Source organism: Linepithema humile, chromosome 2 (genome assembly GCF_040581485.1).
Source record: "Linepithema humile isolate Giens D197 chromosome 2, Lhum_UNIL_v1.0, whole genome shotgun sequence".
Classification (NCBI taxonomy): Eukaryota; Metazoa; Arthropoda; class Insecta; order Hymenoptera; family Formicidae; genus Linepithema; species Linepithema humile.
This window is the reverse complement of record NC_090129.1, coordinates 33,969,821-33,987,445: the sequence shown is the minus strand read 5'-3', so window position 1 is coordinate 33,987,445 and position 17,625 is coordinate 33,969,821. Positions and strand designations below refer to the sequence as shown.

At 36.8% G+C, this 17,625-nt stretch overlaps 2 protein-coding genes across 4 annotated transcripts in view; both read left to right on the top strand.

Annotated features, from left to right (window-relative positions):
- The window catches only part of LOC105674891 (uncharacterized), an 84,042-nt gene extending 76,340 nt beyond the window's left edge, over positions 1 to 7,702 (top strand). Inside the window, exons 11-14 of one of the 3 annotated variants that reach the window (XM_067350569.1) lie at positions 947 to 1,062; positions 1,284 to 1,494; positions 2,011 to 2,514; positions 4,392 to 7,702. In XM_067350569.1, the coding sequence (XP_067206670.1) occupies positions 947 to 1,062; positions 1,284 to 1,494; positions 2,011 to 2,514; positions 4,392 to 6,363 (2,803 nt within the window). In that variant the 3' untranslated portion in view covers positions 6,364 to 7,702. Of the gene's footprint in view, positions 1 to 946; positions 1,063 to 1,283; positions 1,495 to 2,007; positions 2,515 to 4,391 lie in introns of all 3 variants that reach the window. The other 2 variants (XM_012371538.2, XM_067350568.1) reach the window with 2 other exon arrangements.
- A 6,625-nt stretch (positions 7,703 to 14,327) lies between these two features.
- LOC105674936 (neuroligin-4, Y-linked) overlaps positions 14,328 to 17,625 on the top strand; it is a 187,854-nt gene continuing 184,556 nt past the window's right edge. The window contains exon 1 of the mRNA XM_067349407.1: positions 14,328 to 16,199. The gene's annotated coding sequence lies outside the window, so the exon portion shown is untranslated. The remainder of the gene's footprint in view (positions 16,200 to 17,625) is intronic.

Below are 17,625 nucleotides of genomic sequence, written 5' to 3'. Positions count from 1 at the left end.
GTTTAATAGTTTTTTTCACCACAAATTCTCTTTAAAATAAATTACTAAACTTTTAACTCTCAGTTTGTTTACTCGTACGTGTACGTGTACGTGCACGTATTTAAATTTGTGTCTTGTGTATGTGTTCAAATTTCGGTCTTGAATTAACTCGGCGCAATTTGACGCTTGTTATGCTGATGTTTGATATTGTCGAATTAACGATCCGGTGAATCGGCTGTTTTAATTTGTACGATGAAAGCAGATTATCCGCAGCTCCGAATTATTTCGACATTTCGTTTTTTCCAACGAAACATTCCACTTTATTCGGCTGAACAAACCCAATGTTTTTGCGATATAAAACCACGCTTTGTTTAAATCAGAATATTGAGTTTCTAATAATTTTATTAAAAAATTATTCGCAATTGTTCAAAATATCGCTATAATAAAACTTTAAATTATATATTACACATTTGAAACTGATTGTGAGATAAAATTTGTGCAATACTAAATGCCCAATTTTCAATTGCATTCAAATTTTATTAATTTTTATATATTTTTATCGAGTTGCCTTTTCGAAAGTTAATTAATGGCAGAAATCCGTTAGATCACAATGTTGAGATTTGAGAGTTTAAATTAATAAAATTATTTTAAACATTTAGATTAAAAGAGAAAATGGATTTTATCATTTTAAATGTATCTACTAAAAATTTACATAGTCACGTCGTAGGAGAAGTCAAGGAAACACAATAATTCTACAGTAGCGGGAAGGAAAGAGTACTATCGAGTATCCCCACGGACCGCACACACATATAGTATCGTCTGATATCTCTCCTCTCATATCACACCAATTTCCTCACGGTATTAATCCCAAGCCGCCCTGTATGGCTTAACAAAAGTTATTGGGCACTTTCGCCGCAACATTAATCACTCGCGATTATTTATCAAAGAAAATACTCGAATCCCCCAGGAACCCCAACGTCGCCAAGCGGTACCCCTACCTGACTAACGGGTTCAAGGAATGGGGCCAGTACGAGATTGAGTGGCCAGAGTACGACCCTGTCAATCAGACATATTTCAACCTAAGTAAGCCTGCAATAATCTCGATACCACACACACAACACACTTTAAAGCACGAAAACGCTAATCGACAAATTTTCACGTTGAAAGTTTTCGTCGGATTTAATGCTCCTTCTAGTCACGATTATAAACTAAAAGTGAAATCTATTATCTTGCCACAAGAATTTGATTTACTTCACGAACTTGTATAATTTATTTAGACGGAATATTCTCTCTTTTGCGCGCAGCTATACCGCCTAATATAGGTGCGCACTATCGTTTGACGGAGATGCAATTCTGGAACGAGAATCTACCTAATCTGCTCAGGTACCCGAATAAAGACGTTTCGGATCCAACTCGACTGAGAGGACCTCGACCGCAGATTCTTGACTTTGCCGATGGAGTCGGCAAATATGCTAACAATACCTCCAACCAGAAATACGAAAGCTACAATGCCAGGTTTGTAATGAAGACTAATTAATTGGCCGGCTAATTAATTTCACGCTTTGTGCATTACAAATTCTCACAATACGTTATTATCAAAGCGGCTTTTACCTTCCGGCAATTGAAAAGCTTGTATGAGATATTCTAGAAAAATATATATATATATGGATGTATGTTAAAGATAAACTGGAAAATTTATTTTAGAGAAAATTGAAATAGTGTTTTCTCTGATAAAAATATTTTTATATCTTTATTTATGTTATGGATTATGTAAAATATTTTTCTAGTTAATTAATTTTGTGGTTCGTACATTTTTCGTACGAATAACGCATCTCATTGCAACGCAGAGCAAAGTTTCGCCATCTAGTAATTAAAGGCAATTAAAATACTTTAGAAATATATAAAAAAGAATTTTTCTCAAAACAAGTGAAAAAATTATTTTATAAGAAGTTGGAATAATGTTTTTGCTAAAAAAAAATTGTTTCAGGTGCTTATTAAAGTTACGAGTTATGTAAAATACTTTTCTAGCAGATACACAACTCCGTCTAGCGTCACGAACTCTGGTGCAGACAAGTCGCCGTTTTCAATCGTGGCTACAACAAGTAGAAAAGCCAACGACGTAGAGAATGTAGAATCGACGGCCGAGCCAAGCGCGTTAAGGAGCTCGTCGGTGATGATGATAGTGATTGTCTTCTTCGTTGTATTTATACTGATAAACTTCACGGCTTTTTTATACATCTACTATAAAAAGCAAAACATGAAAGGGAAGGAGAAACCGTTGAAGAGGCGAGCCAGCGAGAAGAAAGACGACTCTGTCAAGAAGTCGAAGACTGATAAACACGAGAACCATTACGGCCAGATAGGCTACAAAAGTGACAGCAAGCCAGATTTGAACGATGTGATAAAGAATGACAAAGCGTACGATAACAACTCTAACTTCGGACGCAGGTCGAAGCTGTCGAGACAAAACTCAAGCTCCACTATTGATACTCACATCAAGGTTCGAGAATGGATTCAGCAGGAGATTGTGCATAGGTCAGTGGATAATATTTCATATTATAATAATTTACATAATATTCCTTTTACTCTAGAACCAAAATTTTGATATTTTAAATAATTATAATATTGTATCCGTGCTTTAGTATGAATATTTTGATAAGATTAAATTAATTACCTTTGTGATACGTTTTAGTATTGAAATGAAACAAATACCTTTTTAACTACAAACAATTTTATCGTGAAATATTGGTAATAAATATTGGAGTTTAACATTATTTATTGTTTAATATTGTAGAATTATTTAACTGTTTAAATTTTAATTTTATTTATTTTGTGGAACTGCTTTCTCAAATAACTAATTATTATTATAAGTATTCTTAAATAAGTATTATTATTATAAGAGTTTTTTTAAAAAGATTTTAAATCCTTTTTTTAAGATTTCAATGTAATTTTGAGAATTACATTTTCAAGTCAAAAATTGAATAAACATCTCCACGTTTGGAATAAAATAAACATCAACTTATAAGTTCATTAAATTCTTTGTCATTCTAACGTCATTTGGCTGTACGCTATTTGCTACTCTCGTGGCAGTTCGAACTCGATTTCTACGTCTTCCCTAATTGCGAAGAACTGAAGACACTCGGAGAAACGCTTACCCTCGCAAATTTGTCGATCGCGACGAGGGTTGCGCGACCCAGTAATCCAATTAGGGTTTTCGCTTAAAGAGTGGTTGCTTTGAGACGTGGCTCGTATCACTCAAATCAAGGGATTCAATTCCCTTTCTCTCTTTCGTTCTCGGATATTTCTTTAGGTGTATTGACTCACGGAAAAGGTTGGTAAGGGCCTACAGAGTTAATTAAACTCGTTAGAACCGAACTTTGGCTTTCGTCATTTAGCAACCCATATCTGGTTTGCAGATTATAGTATTGCTTTTGCATGTGTTGTCACATTAATAAAAAATAAAAATGTGAAAAAATTGACAAATACATTTTTTGAAATATTTCTATTTTGATAAATTAAATTGTATGAGACTTAGCAGTTTATTAGGCCAATGTGTTGTTTGTGCGCAATTATTTATATTTGTATTTTCTTTGAATCTCTGAACAAAGAGACATTCTGTTTGTGCGTGTAAATTATTAAATTATATTTATTTTATAATTTTATTATAATATTTATTACAAATATATTATTCGTCGGCTTGTTAACGTAGCTGTATAACATATTGCAAAATCGTACTTGAAATAAGCTTCATTATAAACATTATAGAATGCCGCGTTTCAAATAAATAAATATGTAGGTCATTAAACAAATTTAGCGAAGTTATGTTTTGCTTGCCAGAGTGATGTGTAAGATGTATAGCGATTGATGAACTCCGAGATGTAAAAGCGCTATTGTCACTGTTTGTTATCAAGTCGTGAAATTAATACATATCTTTCATTTGTGAAGTGCACAAAATAGCATACTACGATCGATAACTCTCGGATAATTGGATGTAATAACCGGTCGGTTATAACCAGTTAACTGACAGCATTAATAGCGCTTATTTTGAATTTTCCGTAAAATTTACAGCGTTGTTGCTTACACATATTGCAACATTAATTTACACAATGGTCTCCTCCGCGAAAATATTATTCATCTACAAAATACTTTTCAATAATGCTAATTAATTCTCCAAAACTGTTTTTCATCGTAAACATTAACTAGATTGTGGAAAAAATTACAAACTGTTGAAATGTTAAATTATAGGCAGAAAATCCACTTCATAATTAATTCAAGAGCAACGAATTCAATAGTATTGCATTTTTAAAGATTGTTTTTTCAATCGATTTATTGATATTAATTTATTTGGTTTGCTTAAAAAATTTTTCAAGAATTATTGAAATCGTGAAATTGATCCCAATTTTATCGTTTAGCTTTGCTTCTTGTAGATGTTCGCCAAGGTTTCTGCGCAAAACGCGGGAAACATTGCAGAAGGAGCATCAAGAGAAACTGAGCAAGCAACAGCAGGAAGAGAAGCAGCGCATAGAGGAGGAAGCGCTGAAAGAGAGAAAGGACGAGCCGATCTACGACACTGGTCCGGCGCTGGTGGTGCGTCCTGGAAAGAAATCGAAATTACCGAAGGTTTCTGTCGCTATCGACGCCACGCCGGCGACCAGAACGGAGTCTGTCTTAAATCAGATGCCGATCGAGTTGACGAAAAGTATCGAAGCAACGAATGAATACGCGCCGAATCTAGATCAGCTTATTGCGCCTGAGGTGGTTGTCATCGAGCATCATCATTCCAGGAGCGATCCTTTGCCGATGGAGAACATCCTGAATATGATGAAACCGAATTTCTCCACTCCCAGGATTCACGAGTCGGATTCAGGAAGTGCAAATAGCCTGTATGCCAGAATTAATCCTAAACTAAAATCTCGTCTGCCTCGCCCCGGCCTGGGAATGGAAGTGCCGTCGTCCGATCAATCTAAATACGAAAATCTTTCCGAGGAGATTTATGTGCAGAGCGGAACAATCTTGACGACCTTCGGCGTGGGCGACGTAAATGTCACGTGTCGGGAGCCGATCGTGGAGAGAGAATGCATCAGTCCGGAGGAAGCTCTAAGGACGATCAAACGTCGAAACTATCCCAAAGTGCTGCCGGATATCGAGAAGAGACGATCACTTCCGGCACCGAGTAGCCTCTTTGTGCCGAAGCAGCATGCGAATTCGTTAAAGGATTACAAGAGCGGGAATCGAGTGAACTTGTTTTCGAGTCAACCGCCGTTACCACCTCCAAGAATGTTCGGGCCCTCGAAGAGTCTCGAGAAAAGCGATTTCTTCGCCGAAGAAAACGAAAACCAAGTCGAGGGCGAACCGATGACGACGAACCTGCATGTGGGTCCATTGCTGAAGAAGCAAGAGGCCGCGAAGAACAATTCTGATCCTAGCATAATAGACTCCCTGGAAGAAAGCAGGAATGTTCAGGCGGGTGGAAGCGTGGATACCATTTATGCTAATCCGAAGTGTCCACTTCACGGAGGTCAATATCCGTTCTCGCCAACCTCGCAGAGCGTAGACGAGGACATCGGTAGGTCCACTGGGCTTCGAGAGGCAGGCAATCCAAACTGGTACAAACCGGGCGAGTCCTCGGCCATTATGGCATCGACCGCCTCGGAGCCTCAAATCATGATTGGTGCGGACGAGAAACAATTAAGCGCAACGTTGCCAGCAATGGAACCAAAGATCGTGATCACACCGAGATTAATTAATCCGAGTTTACCAGCGCGCTCCGAGAACAAAATCGAGCACGAGTCGAGGTCGGCTGAAGCGGGAAACCGCAGTGGAAACTCGGAGATGTTGGAAGCGGAAAAGAGAGAGCCGCGGATAATCATCACGGCGCGGGAGCCGAAGAATTGCGCCCCGGCGTGCAGTCTGAAGCAGCCGAAGATCATCATAAAGCCGACGGCGAGTCTGCCGCGAAGCAGGGATCAAAGAAATATACCGAAGGTGTCAGCCATACCGTCGCCGGAACAGCAGAATTGCCAGAACAGTGAGCGAGACAGGGCGCTGGAGCAGAGGGAGAAGCCGTCCCTGAGGGAGAAGCCGAGGGTTACGAGGATCCCATCGTTCTCACGCAGAAAAGAGGAGCCGGGAATTGAAAAGCCGTCGTACGCGGAAAAGACAGAAATTGTGCAGAGAGTGGAGGCGACGTCCGGTAAAATCACAAACGCACCGCCGACGTTCGACGTCAAGTCAGGCATACCGACGCCGACGACGACGGCGGCGGCGGCGGCAACGTCGAAGAGCGAGAAGACCTCCAGCACGGACTCGTCGTCCGCCAGCAACGGGAATTCCAGTGGCTCGAATACCGGTACGATCAAACGCAAGCCGACGTGCAAGAAGTAATTGCCTCGTGTTATTTACATTGCGCCTTGTTTTGCAAATGTAAATGAAATGCAGGTGTATCATTCCGACCAAGTGTCGATGCGATCCTCTCATAATCCTCGATTTTCCTCCACAAAGCAGTTGCAAGTATTCATTATAACTGCAATGAAATTTATAAAGAAAAAGACACGATCTTTCGTTTAAATAATTTTTCACGTAAACTGCAAACGAATTCTTAAACGAGGAAACAATTTGGAACTTTTCTCATTCAAATGATGCAGAATTTATAATAGGATTTTTTTTTAGAATTAGTATTATTTATTATTATGTTAAAAATATGGGCGTTGTGCAGTAACATGTATTAAACTGCATTTTAACTATTGCACTTCATCTGTGTAGAATTCTTCATTTTATTGTTATTGTTAATCGCTATTTTTCCATGACTAATTAAAATTATACAAAAATAGAGATGTACGCAAATAATTGTGTATCGTGTAAATAATAATACTATTAACGTTTAAGACGCTTTAAACAACGCGATAATAATCATTAAAATTTAAGTCCGTAAAACAAATTATACGTTCACAAGACTGCTCCAGCGAGCGTTGTCGATTCTTTGAACGACTTTACTTAATAAGATATTATACAATTTATTAGATTGTACCACATAAAATTGCCAACATTTAGTTAAAAGTGAACTGCGATTAGTCACAAATTTCCATAATGTAGAAGAAAGGCATTGATACCATTGTACCATTTTGCTTTCGACTTTGTAACAATATCGTGCTCCTGTACTTCTTTTAATTATCGAGTTGTTTTTATTACTGTTTATGTTTTTTTTATGAAAGTAAACAATGTAATGTCTTTGAAAGAGTTGAAACATTTTTTGTATTTGAATTTATATTGGAACGTGGCGTAGCTGATTGTGAAACTGGAAATATTAATTCAGCCTTCGGGCTTTGTTAATAAAAAGACTATTCAATGACGGTTTGAAAAGAAACAAAACATTACCCAATCGAAAAATATTAATTGGAAGATTTGAACAATTTGTACAATTTAAAAACGCCAAATTTTATCAAAATAAAATACGTTTCTCAATATCCTATTGAGAGAAAACTATTAATATTGATGGTGCATATTTGTGCATTATTGCATTTTTCAAGAATTTTACAGCTTTCTATTTTAACATATAAAAACGGCAATCACAGATTTCATATGATACAATCTAATAATTAGATACATGGCTAGTTAGACGTTAATAATGTTGAAGGCGCTCGCGGTTTTATACGCGTGTAACTTTATACGATGAGAATAAATGTTTTTCGTACTTTTCCAGGAGAAAACCCGGAATAAGAATAAATCCTACTCGCAATTCATCATCCCTCGCTCTCCATCCTTTTGCATGTAGATGCCGCGCCATGTATCCCGCGACTTTACATGCGTCTCGCAAACTTTGTTATTAAGTGAAGCAGAGGGGGGGGGGGGGGTCTAAGTCGCGGTGCGGGGAGAACGGCAAGGTGAATCGGGACAAAGTGGTTGGCGAGTTCTCACTTATATTACCGCCGGATCAAATTGATTTTCAAAGTTCGCCCGGTAATGGGATTCTCTTCGTCTTCAACCGCCGCCGCGCGGAAAGGAAAAGGCCATTTTCACGCTAACCCTCCCTCCTACCGACGCCCATCTTCCTCGTCACCTACAATCAGTCTGCCTCTATCTCCTTTCCACCATCTTCTTTACTCTCCTTTTCTCGTGTTTTCGTTTCATCTCGTTCTACGTCATTCGATCCGTTCGAAAGCGTCGCTCTCATCAGGCTTGAAGAAGCGAGAAAAAATGGGATGAGTGTTTTGATTGTTGGTGAAGCTTTCATTTTATGAGTTTTAATAAAATTGGTATTCTTTTCAATGATATAAAATGTTAATGGAGAAAGAAAAAAAAAAAAAGATAAGATTATGAATATTATTAATTCAAAGTAAGCGCGACAATTGGCGTCGCAAGAACATCAATAGTGTGTGATTTCTGATTAGAATAAAGCTTCAACAAAATTTTACTGCTAAAAAAAAACATGAATTTTACACTGAGCAAGAATCTCACTACGAATTGTTGATCTAACTATACGTGTGAATCTTGTAGTTTGTGTCGGAGAAGTTTATCCAGTTTTAGCAGGCTGAATTGCAAGATATGTGCAATCTGACAGCGATAACTCGGTTGTATTCTACGGAGTTACAGTATGCATCGCTAAGTTAGCGTTTAGATGCCGATGTCGTCCCGTGCCTTATGCAACAGCGCGTAACCAGTAATCATCCACCGCGCAATGGGGAAACCTCGTCGTGTTGTAGTTGTCATGATAAATGCGTGGCAGCGCGTAACCTCGTATTGTCAGAATGATGTATAATACTATTAGAAGTAACGGAGGAGACAAAAGGATTATGTCTCGTTTCAGAAGCTCATTGTCAAACTCAAAGTTCTGTGGGATTTTCCTCTCAATTTGTTGTTTAAAAATTTTTACTTGAACAAATTTTGTCTCTTGTGACTTATTCTATACAAAATTAATTTTATCGGAAATCAGTGGTCAGTGAAATTGATTTTATCGCTAACATTTTGTATGAAATTGACGTTTGAAAACTACAATTTATTTGTGTGTAATGCAAAAAATTCGTTAAGCAATAAAAATTGATCTTTTGTTTGACATTATAATAAGAAGGTATCGTTTTATTGGATTTGTATTGCCGCAAGCTGCTGTTAAGCGTAATCTGATATAGGTAACAATTAAAAACAACGTTGTGATAAGAATAATTATACAGAAACTTAGATTAAAGTTAGAATAAATTATAATAGCCCAAGTTTTTATAATTAAACTGCATAAGTTTGCGATAAGCGCGCCGACGTCGATGAGAGGGATAAATTCCGTGTCGTGATTATCTGCGGCACGCGCGTCTAATTATCGCACGATAATCAGCGATTAAGCACGAACCAGCGCAGCAACCTCATTATTATGCTCTGGACGGCGTCGGAGGCGCTGCGAATGCATAGGTACATAATTTCGTCTTCCCTGTCTGAACCAATTAATAAATTTGCACCGACCGTCCGCCCACGGGACAAGGTCGGTCCGTCTATTTCCACTGGCGGCCATTGTTTCCAAGACAATACCAGCTACTTGGCAGTTAGAATACATTGTGCTGCCTGAGAGGTGGCTACTGAACGCGATGTCAGATTAATTAGATTTGGAAACGACTACACAAGGTGTTCCTAAGTAACTGTACCTTCCTCTAATTGTAATTCACGAATAATTAGAAATAACTGCATTAAAAAAAGAAGAAAAAAATACAGTTCTACTACTTTAAATGAGAGATAATTGTTATGTTGGCTAATTGCGACGCAATTTTCTTCTGTGCTCAGAAGTACGATAGTCGTAATTGAGGCACTATAATATTTTTCTGTATAAAAATTATTGGAACTACGGATGTTTTTCTAAATTTCTGTCGGTTATTCGTGCAATATTAATCGTTGAAAAAATCTGTGGATAGATAGAAACAGTCCTTGCATTTTCGTAAACAATTCCTTTTTTAGTCTTAATTTATATAAAGGAAATAAGCAATGATAGTACAAATTAAATAGCAAAGACAATTGAAAGGACCGGTCATCTTCAATTGCGACAATTTGGCGAGATTTTATAATCTCTATTGTTTTTCAGGATTTCAATTCCAAGGATTTTCAAATTAAAGTCTAAGAACAATATCCAAACGACTTGAAAAAATTATAAACCTGAGAAACCAAAGGAAATCTTAAAAATAAATAAAAATCTACGGTTAAAAGACTCCAGGTTTGGTTTTAGAAAACCAAAGGTTGAAGATCAAAGGGAGGAAAGAAACAAGTCCGAGGAGCTGGCCGAGAGAATTCTTTAGCAAGACTGACAAATATATATATATATATAAAGAAAATATCCCTAAATGTGAAAGCTCAATTTTATATATATACCTCAGAATATCTTTGATTTATGAAAAAACAATTTCAATGTCTATGACGTGTTTGAGAGTTGTCCGATGTTTATTCTATTTTGTAACGCATGGCTTCTCATTTCTCTGACATCCTTTCTCTTAATGAACACATTTATTTAGCGCCTGTTTTTTATATCGTACAAGCAAAAGAAAATTAAATTAATTTTTTCAAATAATTTTTATAAATATAATATTTAATCAAATATACTATCTATCAAGATTTTTCAAGAATTTCCACTGAGTTGCACAGCGGCTGAAAAGATGATGAAGCTTTCCAGTGTAACTAATTGGCAACCAACATAGGCTTAATAATTCTTTATTAAGAAAGTTTCGAAGGATAACTTTATTAATGTTTGTACCTGTTCGACAGATGCCATGGGCGATCGAAGTTGAAAATTGTTCATCGTCGCGGCGACATTCGATAGCAACTTGCGGCAACACAAATCTAATAAAAAAGTACATGTACACCATAATATTATTACTATAGATGAATTCTTGCCATCTAACAATCGAGTTTCTTGCGCAAAATGTTAATGTTATATATACTTTAATATATAAAGATATAAATTGATATAACAAATATAATTTAAAAATCTTAAAAATATTAAAATTCTTGAAATTTTAAAAAGTATCTCTGACTTTAATTTAAAATTGTTTTAAAATTTCATAAATTCCTAAAATATTTTGATAATTTTGCTGAAGTTTCATATATTTGTAAAGATTTTCGAAATACTTATTTTTATATCAATTTTACATTTTTTATGGTTCTTTGCATCGACAAATGGTTCTGCTTTGGCAGTAAAATAACAAAACAATAGGCATTCGTTTATCGATGCTTGATTGTCGACATTAAGTATTGACTCAAATTTTTGATATTTGCAAATTTCGCCTGGATATATAATAATTTTCCTATTGTAAAATAATTTTTACAATTATAGGAAAGCAAGATGAAATAAAACCAAACAAGCTTTTTTCTTTGAACATTCGCTGGTTTCCATCGGCCAGTCTTTGTGGATCTTCATTTCCATTCGCGAAGTAAATCGAATCTCGGTCTGTGCGCTTTTTCGTTCTATTTTCACTTTGACAGAAGTGGGAAAGGCACCTCGAGAAGTGCAACTCGGCGTCGTTGCTTGTTGCGAGACGTGAATGTGATTTTGCCGCTGCCGCTGGCGGCTCGTTAGAGCGAAAATCTTTCTACATCGGTCGTTCCGAATTACCTGAGAATTTTTTATGGTATAGTTTGATGGTGACGTGTAATAAAATTGTAATTTGTAATAAGTAACAAAATAGATTATTCAGCCACTCAACGCGTAAGTCGAGTATTATCGATCTCTGTATGCTTCCTAATTTCTTAAAAAGGATTTTCAAACACACACAGTATTTACTAGATTTTCTCCAAGTTTTATTATTTAGTCTCAAATTTACTAATTAAAATTGTATTCTAATAAAAATTATTAGTATTAAGAATAACGCAAAAATGAATTGTCTTTTTCTTAGTAATAAAACATTACTTTTTTTCCACGAAAGTCGCATACTTAACAAATCAATATTTAAATATTAATAAAACAAAATTGCAAATTACACAGTGTCCAAGAACACAGTGTCCTTAGAACTTTGTTTAAATATCTCTATAGTTTATGATAGATCTTTTGCAAGCCGAGAACTCCTCGTTTAAACTATCAAAGGATCGCTTACCATAGGCCTCACCAGCGTTCGTTATTCACTACGATCCGATTACTCAAGTTTTGGAGTTTCTCGCGGAGTATTCTAGATGTTCTCGTTAAGAACATCGACCGAGTTACGGTTTCCGGTTAACCGCTCTCTTCAGGCTCGTCTTCAACGTCGTCGCGTCGCGCCTCGTCTCGCCGAGCAAATTGAATTTCGTTCTCAGTCATTTCCGCGGCTGAAACCGTGGTTGGGTGAGAAGCTGTCCACCCTTCGGTTGACAAAGAGCACAGCTTGGTCCGGCGGAAGAGACATGGCGAGTCGTTTTCTTTCATGCACTTAACATCAGCGACGTCTGCATCCTGTCTTCAGAATGCCCAGCAGAGCGATTCATCTTCCGGGGGATTAGAGCAGGTTGAACGCGTCTGAAATGGATTGGATCCTTAGAATCCAAAGTTTTTTAGATCCTTGAACTCTTTAAAATTCCTTTAGATTCTGTTGAATATTTTCCTGATTCGTTGATAATTGATAGAAATTTGATTCTCGAAAGTTACGGAATAATTGCTTTAGACAAAGTTTTTCAGTTTCCTCTGAAAATTATAAATTTTTTATAATTTTTAAAAACAAATGGAGCTTAAGAAGCTAGATATAATTAAAACTAAAATTATAATTATAATTTTAATTTAAATTATAAAATTCGAGAAATCCTGAAAAAAAAATTCTTGCATTTATCCAGAAAATAGTCATTACGCACAAAGATAATTTATTACAAGTAGATCACTAGACAATAAATCACTATGCATAGCAAAGTGGTATTTAAAAACTTTTATTCTTCTGCATTTTGTGATGAAATAAATTTCATTTGTACGCCAAAGAACTCGAGGATTCGGCCGTTAATGAAATCTGAACTCCGCCGGAAAACTTTTTCGCCGAACACTATGTACGTTGAAAAAGTTTCGAACACTCCCGCATGCCGCAGGCGGGATGGAATCCTCTGATATATCCTGTCAAATTTCGACTGCGCGCGAGATCACAATAGAGGCATGAAAAAGGACCAGAGGAGCATGAGTATATCATTCTGCCTGCTCCGTTTGCTCCGTTTCGGCCCGCTGAGTTACGCTGAACGCGCTTTGAACATGACGAATATGAGTGTTAAATTCGGTAAGGAGAGAATGTCTCGTCCCGTTTATCCTGCCTGCGAAAATTAGAGAAATTTCACATGCAAATGCTCAAGTGCTGACAGCAACATGAAAAGATTCGAAATTCCGAAGAATATATATGACAAAATTAATTTTATTTCCGCATTATTTTTTTTTAACAATTTATAAACCCTTCAATCTTTAACTTTTAATAATATATGATTAAGTATTTCAAATTTAATTTAAATATGTAATATGTAATATTACGCTATGTAAATCCAAGATACAAATGTATCGGAGAAAAATGTCACCTATCGTAAAAAGCTCGACCTCATATCAAAGATATTACAGTTTCATGAAAGTTAAAAGCTTCGGATTTTATCATTGCTGAATGATTAAATTATTGAACATAGATTCATGCTTTGTATCGATAAATTTCTAGAAAGCAATTTAAATATTTACGTTATTTATTTCAAGGATTGTTGATTTCTAAACTCATCGCGCTATAATGTGGTATTATTAAACTTCTATACATCACTCAATAATTTATAATATTGTTTTGTATTTGAGAATTTCTAAAATTTTCCTATTTTGATCTTTTTTTCGCTGTTTTCATTGCACTCTTAATTTTTCACAGCCACCGAAAGTGTCAAGTTACGAATATCGAGTCATGCATGGTATGTCAACGCATCAAACCACAGCATCGCCCAAAATTACAATGCCGACGATTGTAAACAACATTGTCCACTGCAGATACAACTGAACCTCGATGTGTCAAAAAAGTTTTCCACCACTTGGACATTCAACTCCAATTTTGTTTAGCGCAATGTAATGCTTTTTTGCTCTTCACTATAACAAAAAGTTCTTTTCATAGAATGGTTACATATTTTTTTCTATGTATAAAAAAGTATGCGTACCTAATATACATTTAAAAGTAGAAGTTTTAAAATATGGTAAAAATGCACCAGTTTTTCTCAGTTTAAATTTTACGCTGCTGCATAAATGTTGAAAATGCTATAAATCTGCGAATACAAAAATTATTTTTGTTAATAATATGTAATATTCGTAATTACATGTAAAATTATTAAAAGATACATTAAATAGTATCTTGAGTATGCGCAAATTAATAGCATTCTCATTTATGTTGCGACGCAAAATTTTTCGCGCGTTCTTATTTGGCTCTCACGCGACCTCTTTCTGCTCGGATGAACTGGTGCGCTATTCACGCGTAAGATTAATTAGCCTCAAGATCTCGGCCAGAAGACGGTGTGAAATACCCGACAGTGCAATCGAGCAACCCAATTAGCGGTCTCGGTGCAAAGCTCTTGAGTTCTCATGGGCGACGCGAGTTTATTCGACGCGTTTGGGCTCGCAAGTCCTTCGAGAGGACATCGATCTACAAGGTTCCCGCCTTGTAAGGAGCGATACGTCCTCGACAAGTCCCTAGACAACCCTAAAGTCACTGTGAAAGGGTTCATCCGTTGGCAGAACTGAATCGATATCCGACTGTCCTTTTCTTCGCGCGTCCCCACGAGTCTGCGCGGCGCGTTTCAACGACGCTCGAGCTTTCCAGACATTCCAGCTTGCGAGGCCGGGTTACGCTTTATCACGCGATTTTCCAGCGTGATAGAATTGCCGTTGTATTATGTAGAAATTAATATTATAGTTTAGCAAGAGCAATGTTTAAATTATCATGAACAAAAAATTTGAGGTTAGTATGGTACCTATAAAATTTCTTTATACTATGTAAATATGCAATTTATTACTATATTAATTTAAAAACAACTTTTATCGCTATCGCGTTTGATTATTTTAATAGCTATCGATGTAATTTTCTTTTTCAAAGCTCGTGGAATTAGTTATTCAAGTAGTATTATTTAACATATCAAGTATTATAAAAAGATACACGATGTGTCTCGCTGTTACGCGTGAACTTGGCGCGAGACACGACCGTGTCCGTTGATATTGCATTCGATCGATATATTTTTGGTTTAAACACAAGGCAAAGTTTAATGCGAATCTGGCATGTGTGATTACGATTCAGGATCCGCAAAAGAAGGATCTGCGGGACTTTGTAACATCCAATCCCTAAGTGTAACCCGTAAAATCGACCGTAGCGCGCTCCGCAGACGAGAATGGAGGCTCTGGCGTCGCGTTGCGCGAGAGCTTGCGTAGCGTTCCATTCCGGTACCGTAGTCCGTCTCGCGAGCCTCGCGGCGACGTTACACACGTCGCATCGTGCCGGTTATCGTGCCGCCCTACCTACATCGTCCAAGGGTGAATCTTCGTGTCATCGCAGCGTCCTTCGGAGTGTCTACGGGATTGTGATAATTCGGGTGTCGTGTGTTTATTCGGCGATTGCGAGCGGTATGCGCACGGACGCGTCGTCGTCGTTGTTCCTGCAAGGGTTGAAATGTCCCCTCAGGCTCACTTCCGGTAAACGCAAACCGGAAGACGTAGATCGCGCTATTCGAATGCCCAACGTCGATGTCGAGTGAGAAGCGTCACGGTATTGTTGAGGGAAGAAATCGGTAAAACGCGAAAGAGTTAAAGCGGCGATTAGCTAGGTTAGGTTGTTGCGAAAACAACTCTCTTTCTCTGTCTTTACGCTGAGAGAAAAATTCCAAATTTCTGAACTAAAATATAATAACAAATTAATCAAATTCTTTGCAAAAGCAGAAACTGGTGAAAAAAGTAAACGATATCAACGAGAAAGTTAAATAGTACGCGTGAAATTAATATATCGGCGGTATCGAACTGTTGTAAAATTTTGCCCTGCCCAATGAGGAACAAATTAACTGGTGACGAAGATGAAACGTTAGAATAAAGAAGATTCATCACATCGTAAACTAGTACAGTGTGTAGTTCGAAGATCAATTAAAAGTTTACGTGTCAATTGGACTCAACTTTTGGCTATATTGTCGCAATTATTCATAAAACACAGTGAAACAACGTTTGTGTGTGCATTGAGTGATTATTGAGGAAATGTGTCGAGTTCAGTGCGTGCAGTTCTTCCTCTTTTGATTCCGTCGAATGGGATTCTCCTCGTCTTTGAACGGTGAGTTATAATTATAATTTTACAACTCCTTTTTTTTCTCTCCCTATAATTAAAAACTAATTTCTCGATACACGTAATTATAAAAAGGAAACAGAAATACTACTTTATGTGATTCTAAAACTGAAATTTAGTTTCTTTCTTATTCAGATAGTGTTATTAATGTAAATTCAATGAAATTGCTATATTGTCATAACAGAAACGTAGATTTTACGTTTGTCAACGCAGTTATATAATTCAACATGAACATCGAAATTTCTATTTTGGTATCTATTAAAGAATTAATTATGTAAATAATTAATAAGTAGAATTGCAACCACGTATTTCGTGTTTTCGACACCATTATTTCGAAATATTTTCTAACTATATATATGGATATTGTGGTTGCATTAATATTTATTAACTAATATATTAACATCAAAATAGATATTTTTGAGCAATAATTTCTATCATTTTTTAGCTTGAATAAAAACAAAAAATATCTAAATAATTAAAAAAATTATTAACATAGCAATCAATATTATAAACAAAACGCTTTTATGGACACTTCTTCAACAGATAGAAAAATGTCTCAAAATTATTTAAAATACATTCTACATAGCCCGAACAGAGACTTTTGATCTGCTTTTTCCAAATTGACTCAAAATAGTGAAAAATATTGGCCATTTGTTGAACAACTGAAACGTTCAGCAGATTAAATTTATAACGAAAGAAGATTTTGGCGCTTCTATATTGAATTCGAAACGCGGCAGGTTAAACGGAACTTCATCGTTCCGATCTTCCACATCGCGCGGAAACATGGCGGGCGTTCTCGCTCAACAGTGAAATTCCTGTTTTTCCAACGGTGGTCCGCCGCGGGGGTTTCCGCGTTTAAATATTCCCGAAGTATGCAAATGCTGTAAATTCGCTGGAAAATATACCCGGATCCCCGAACGTAGTCCAGGCTATCGAATCGTTATAGATATCGCGGAACGTTGCACGCGCGCACACGCGAAAATGTATTAACCCCGTGGCCCGCTGATAATTTGCATAAATGGCCGACGGAATTTACGCACGACCGCCATGTCACGATCTCCGTGAGCGTTGACTTCAAAGTGGATTACAAGTTCTTGACGATTTACGTGCTCATTATGCCTTTGTGAGTTCCTGCGGTTAGTGCCGAAACACATACTCCGCAAGAAGTTTTAGGCACTTCTGGAATAAACTCCAGCGTGATATATCTTTGGCTTTAGTGGTTGCACGAGGCACGTAATGTTGTTCAACCTTTAAGTGCGTAGCTTAGCATACAATCTCTCTCGGCGCATTTCTCAAACGCTATTTATGTAAATGGAATCACACTCTCAAAGACATTTTAATATAATTTTTAGGCTTTTTAGATTTGCATCTTAAATGAGAGATTTCTTTCTTTTTTGTGTTTTTCATGGTATAA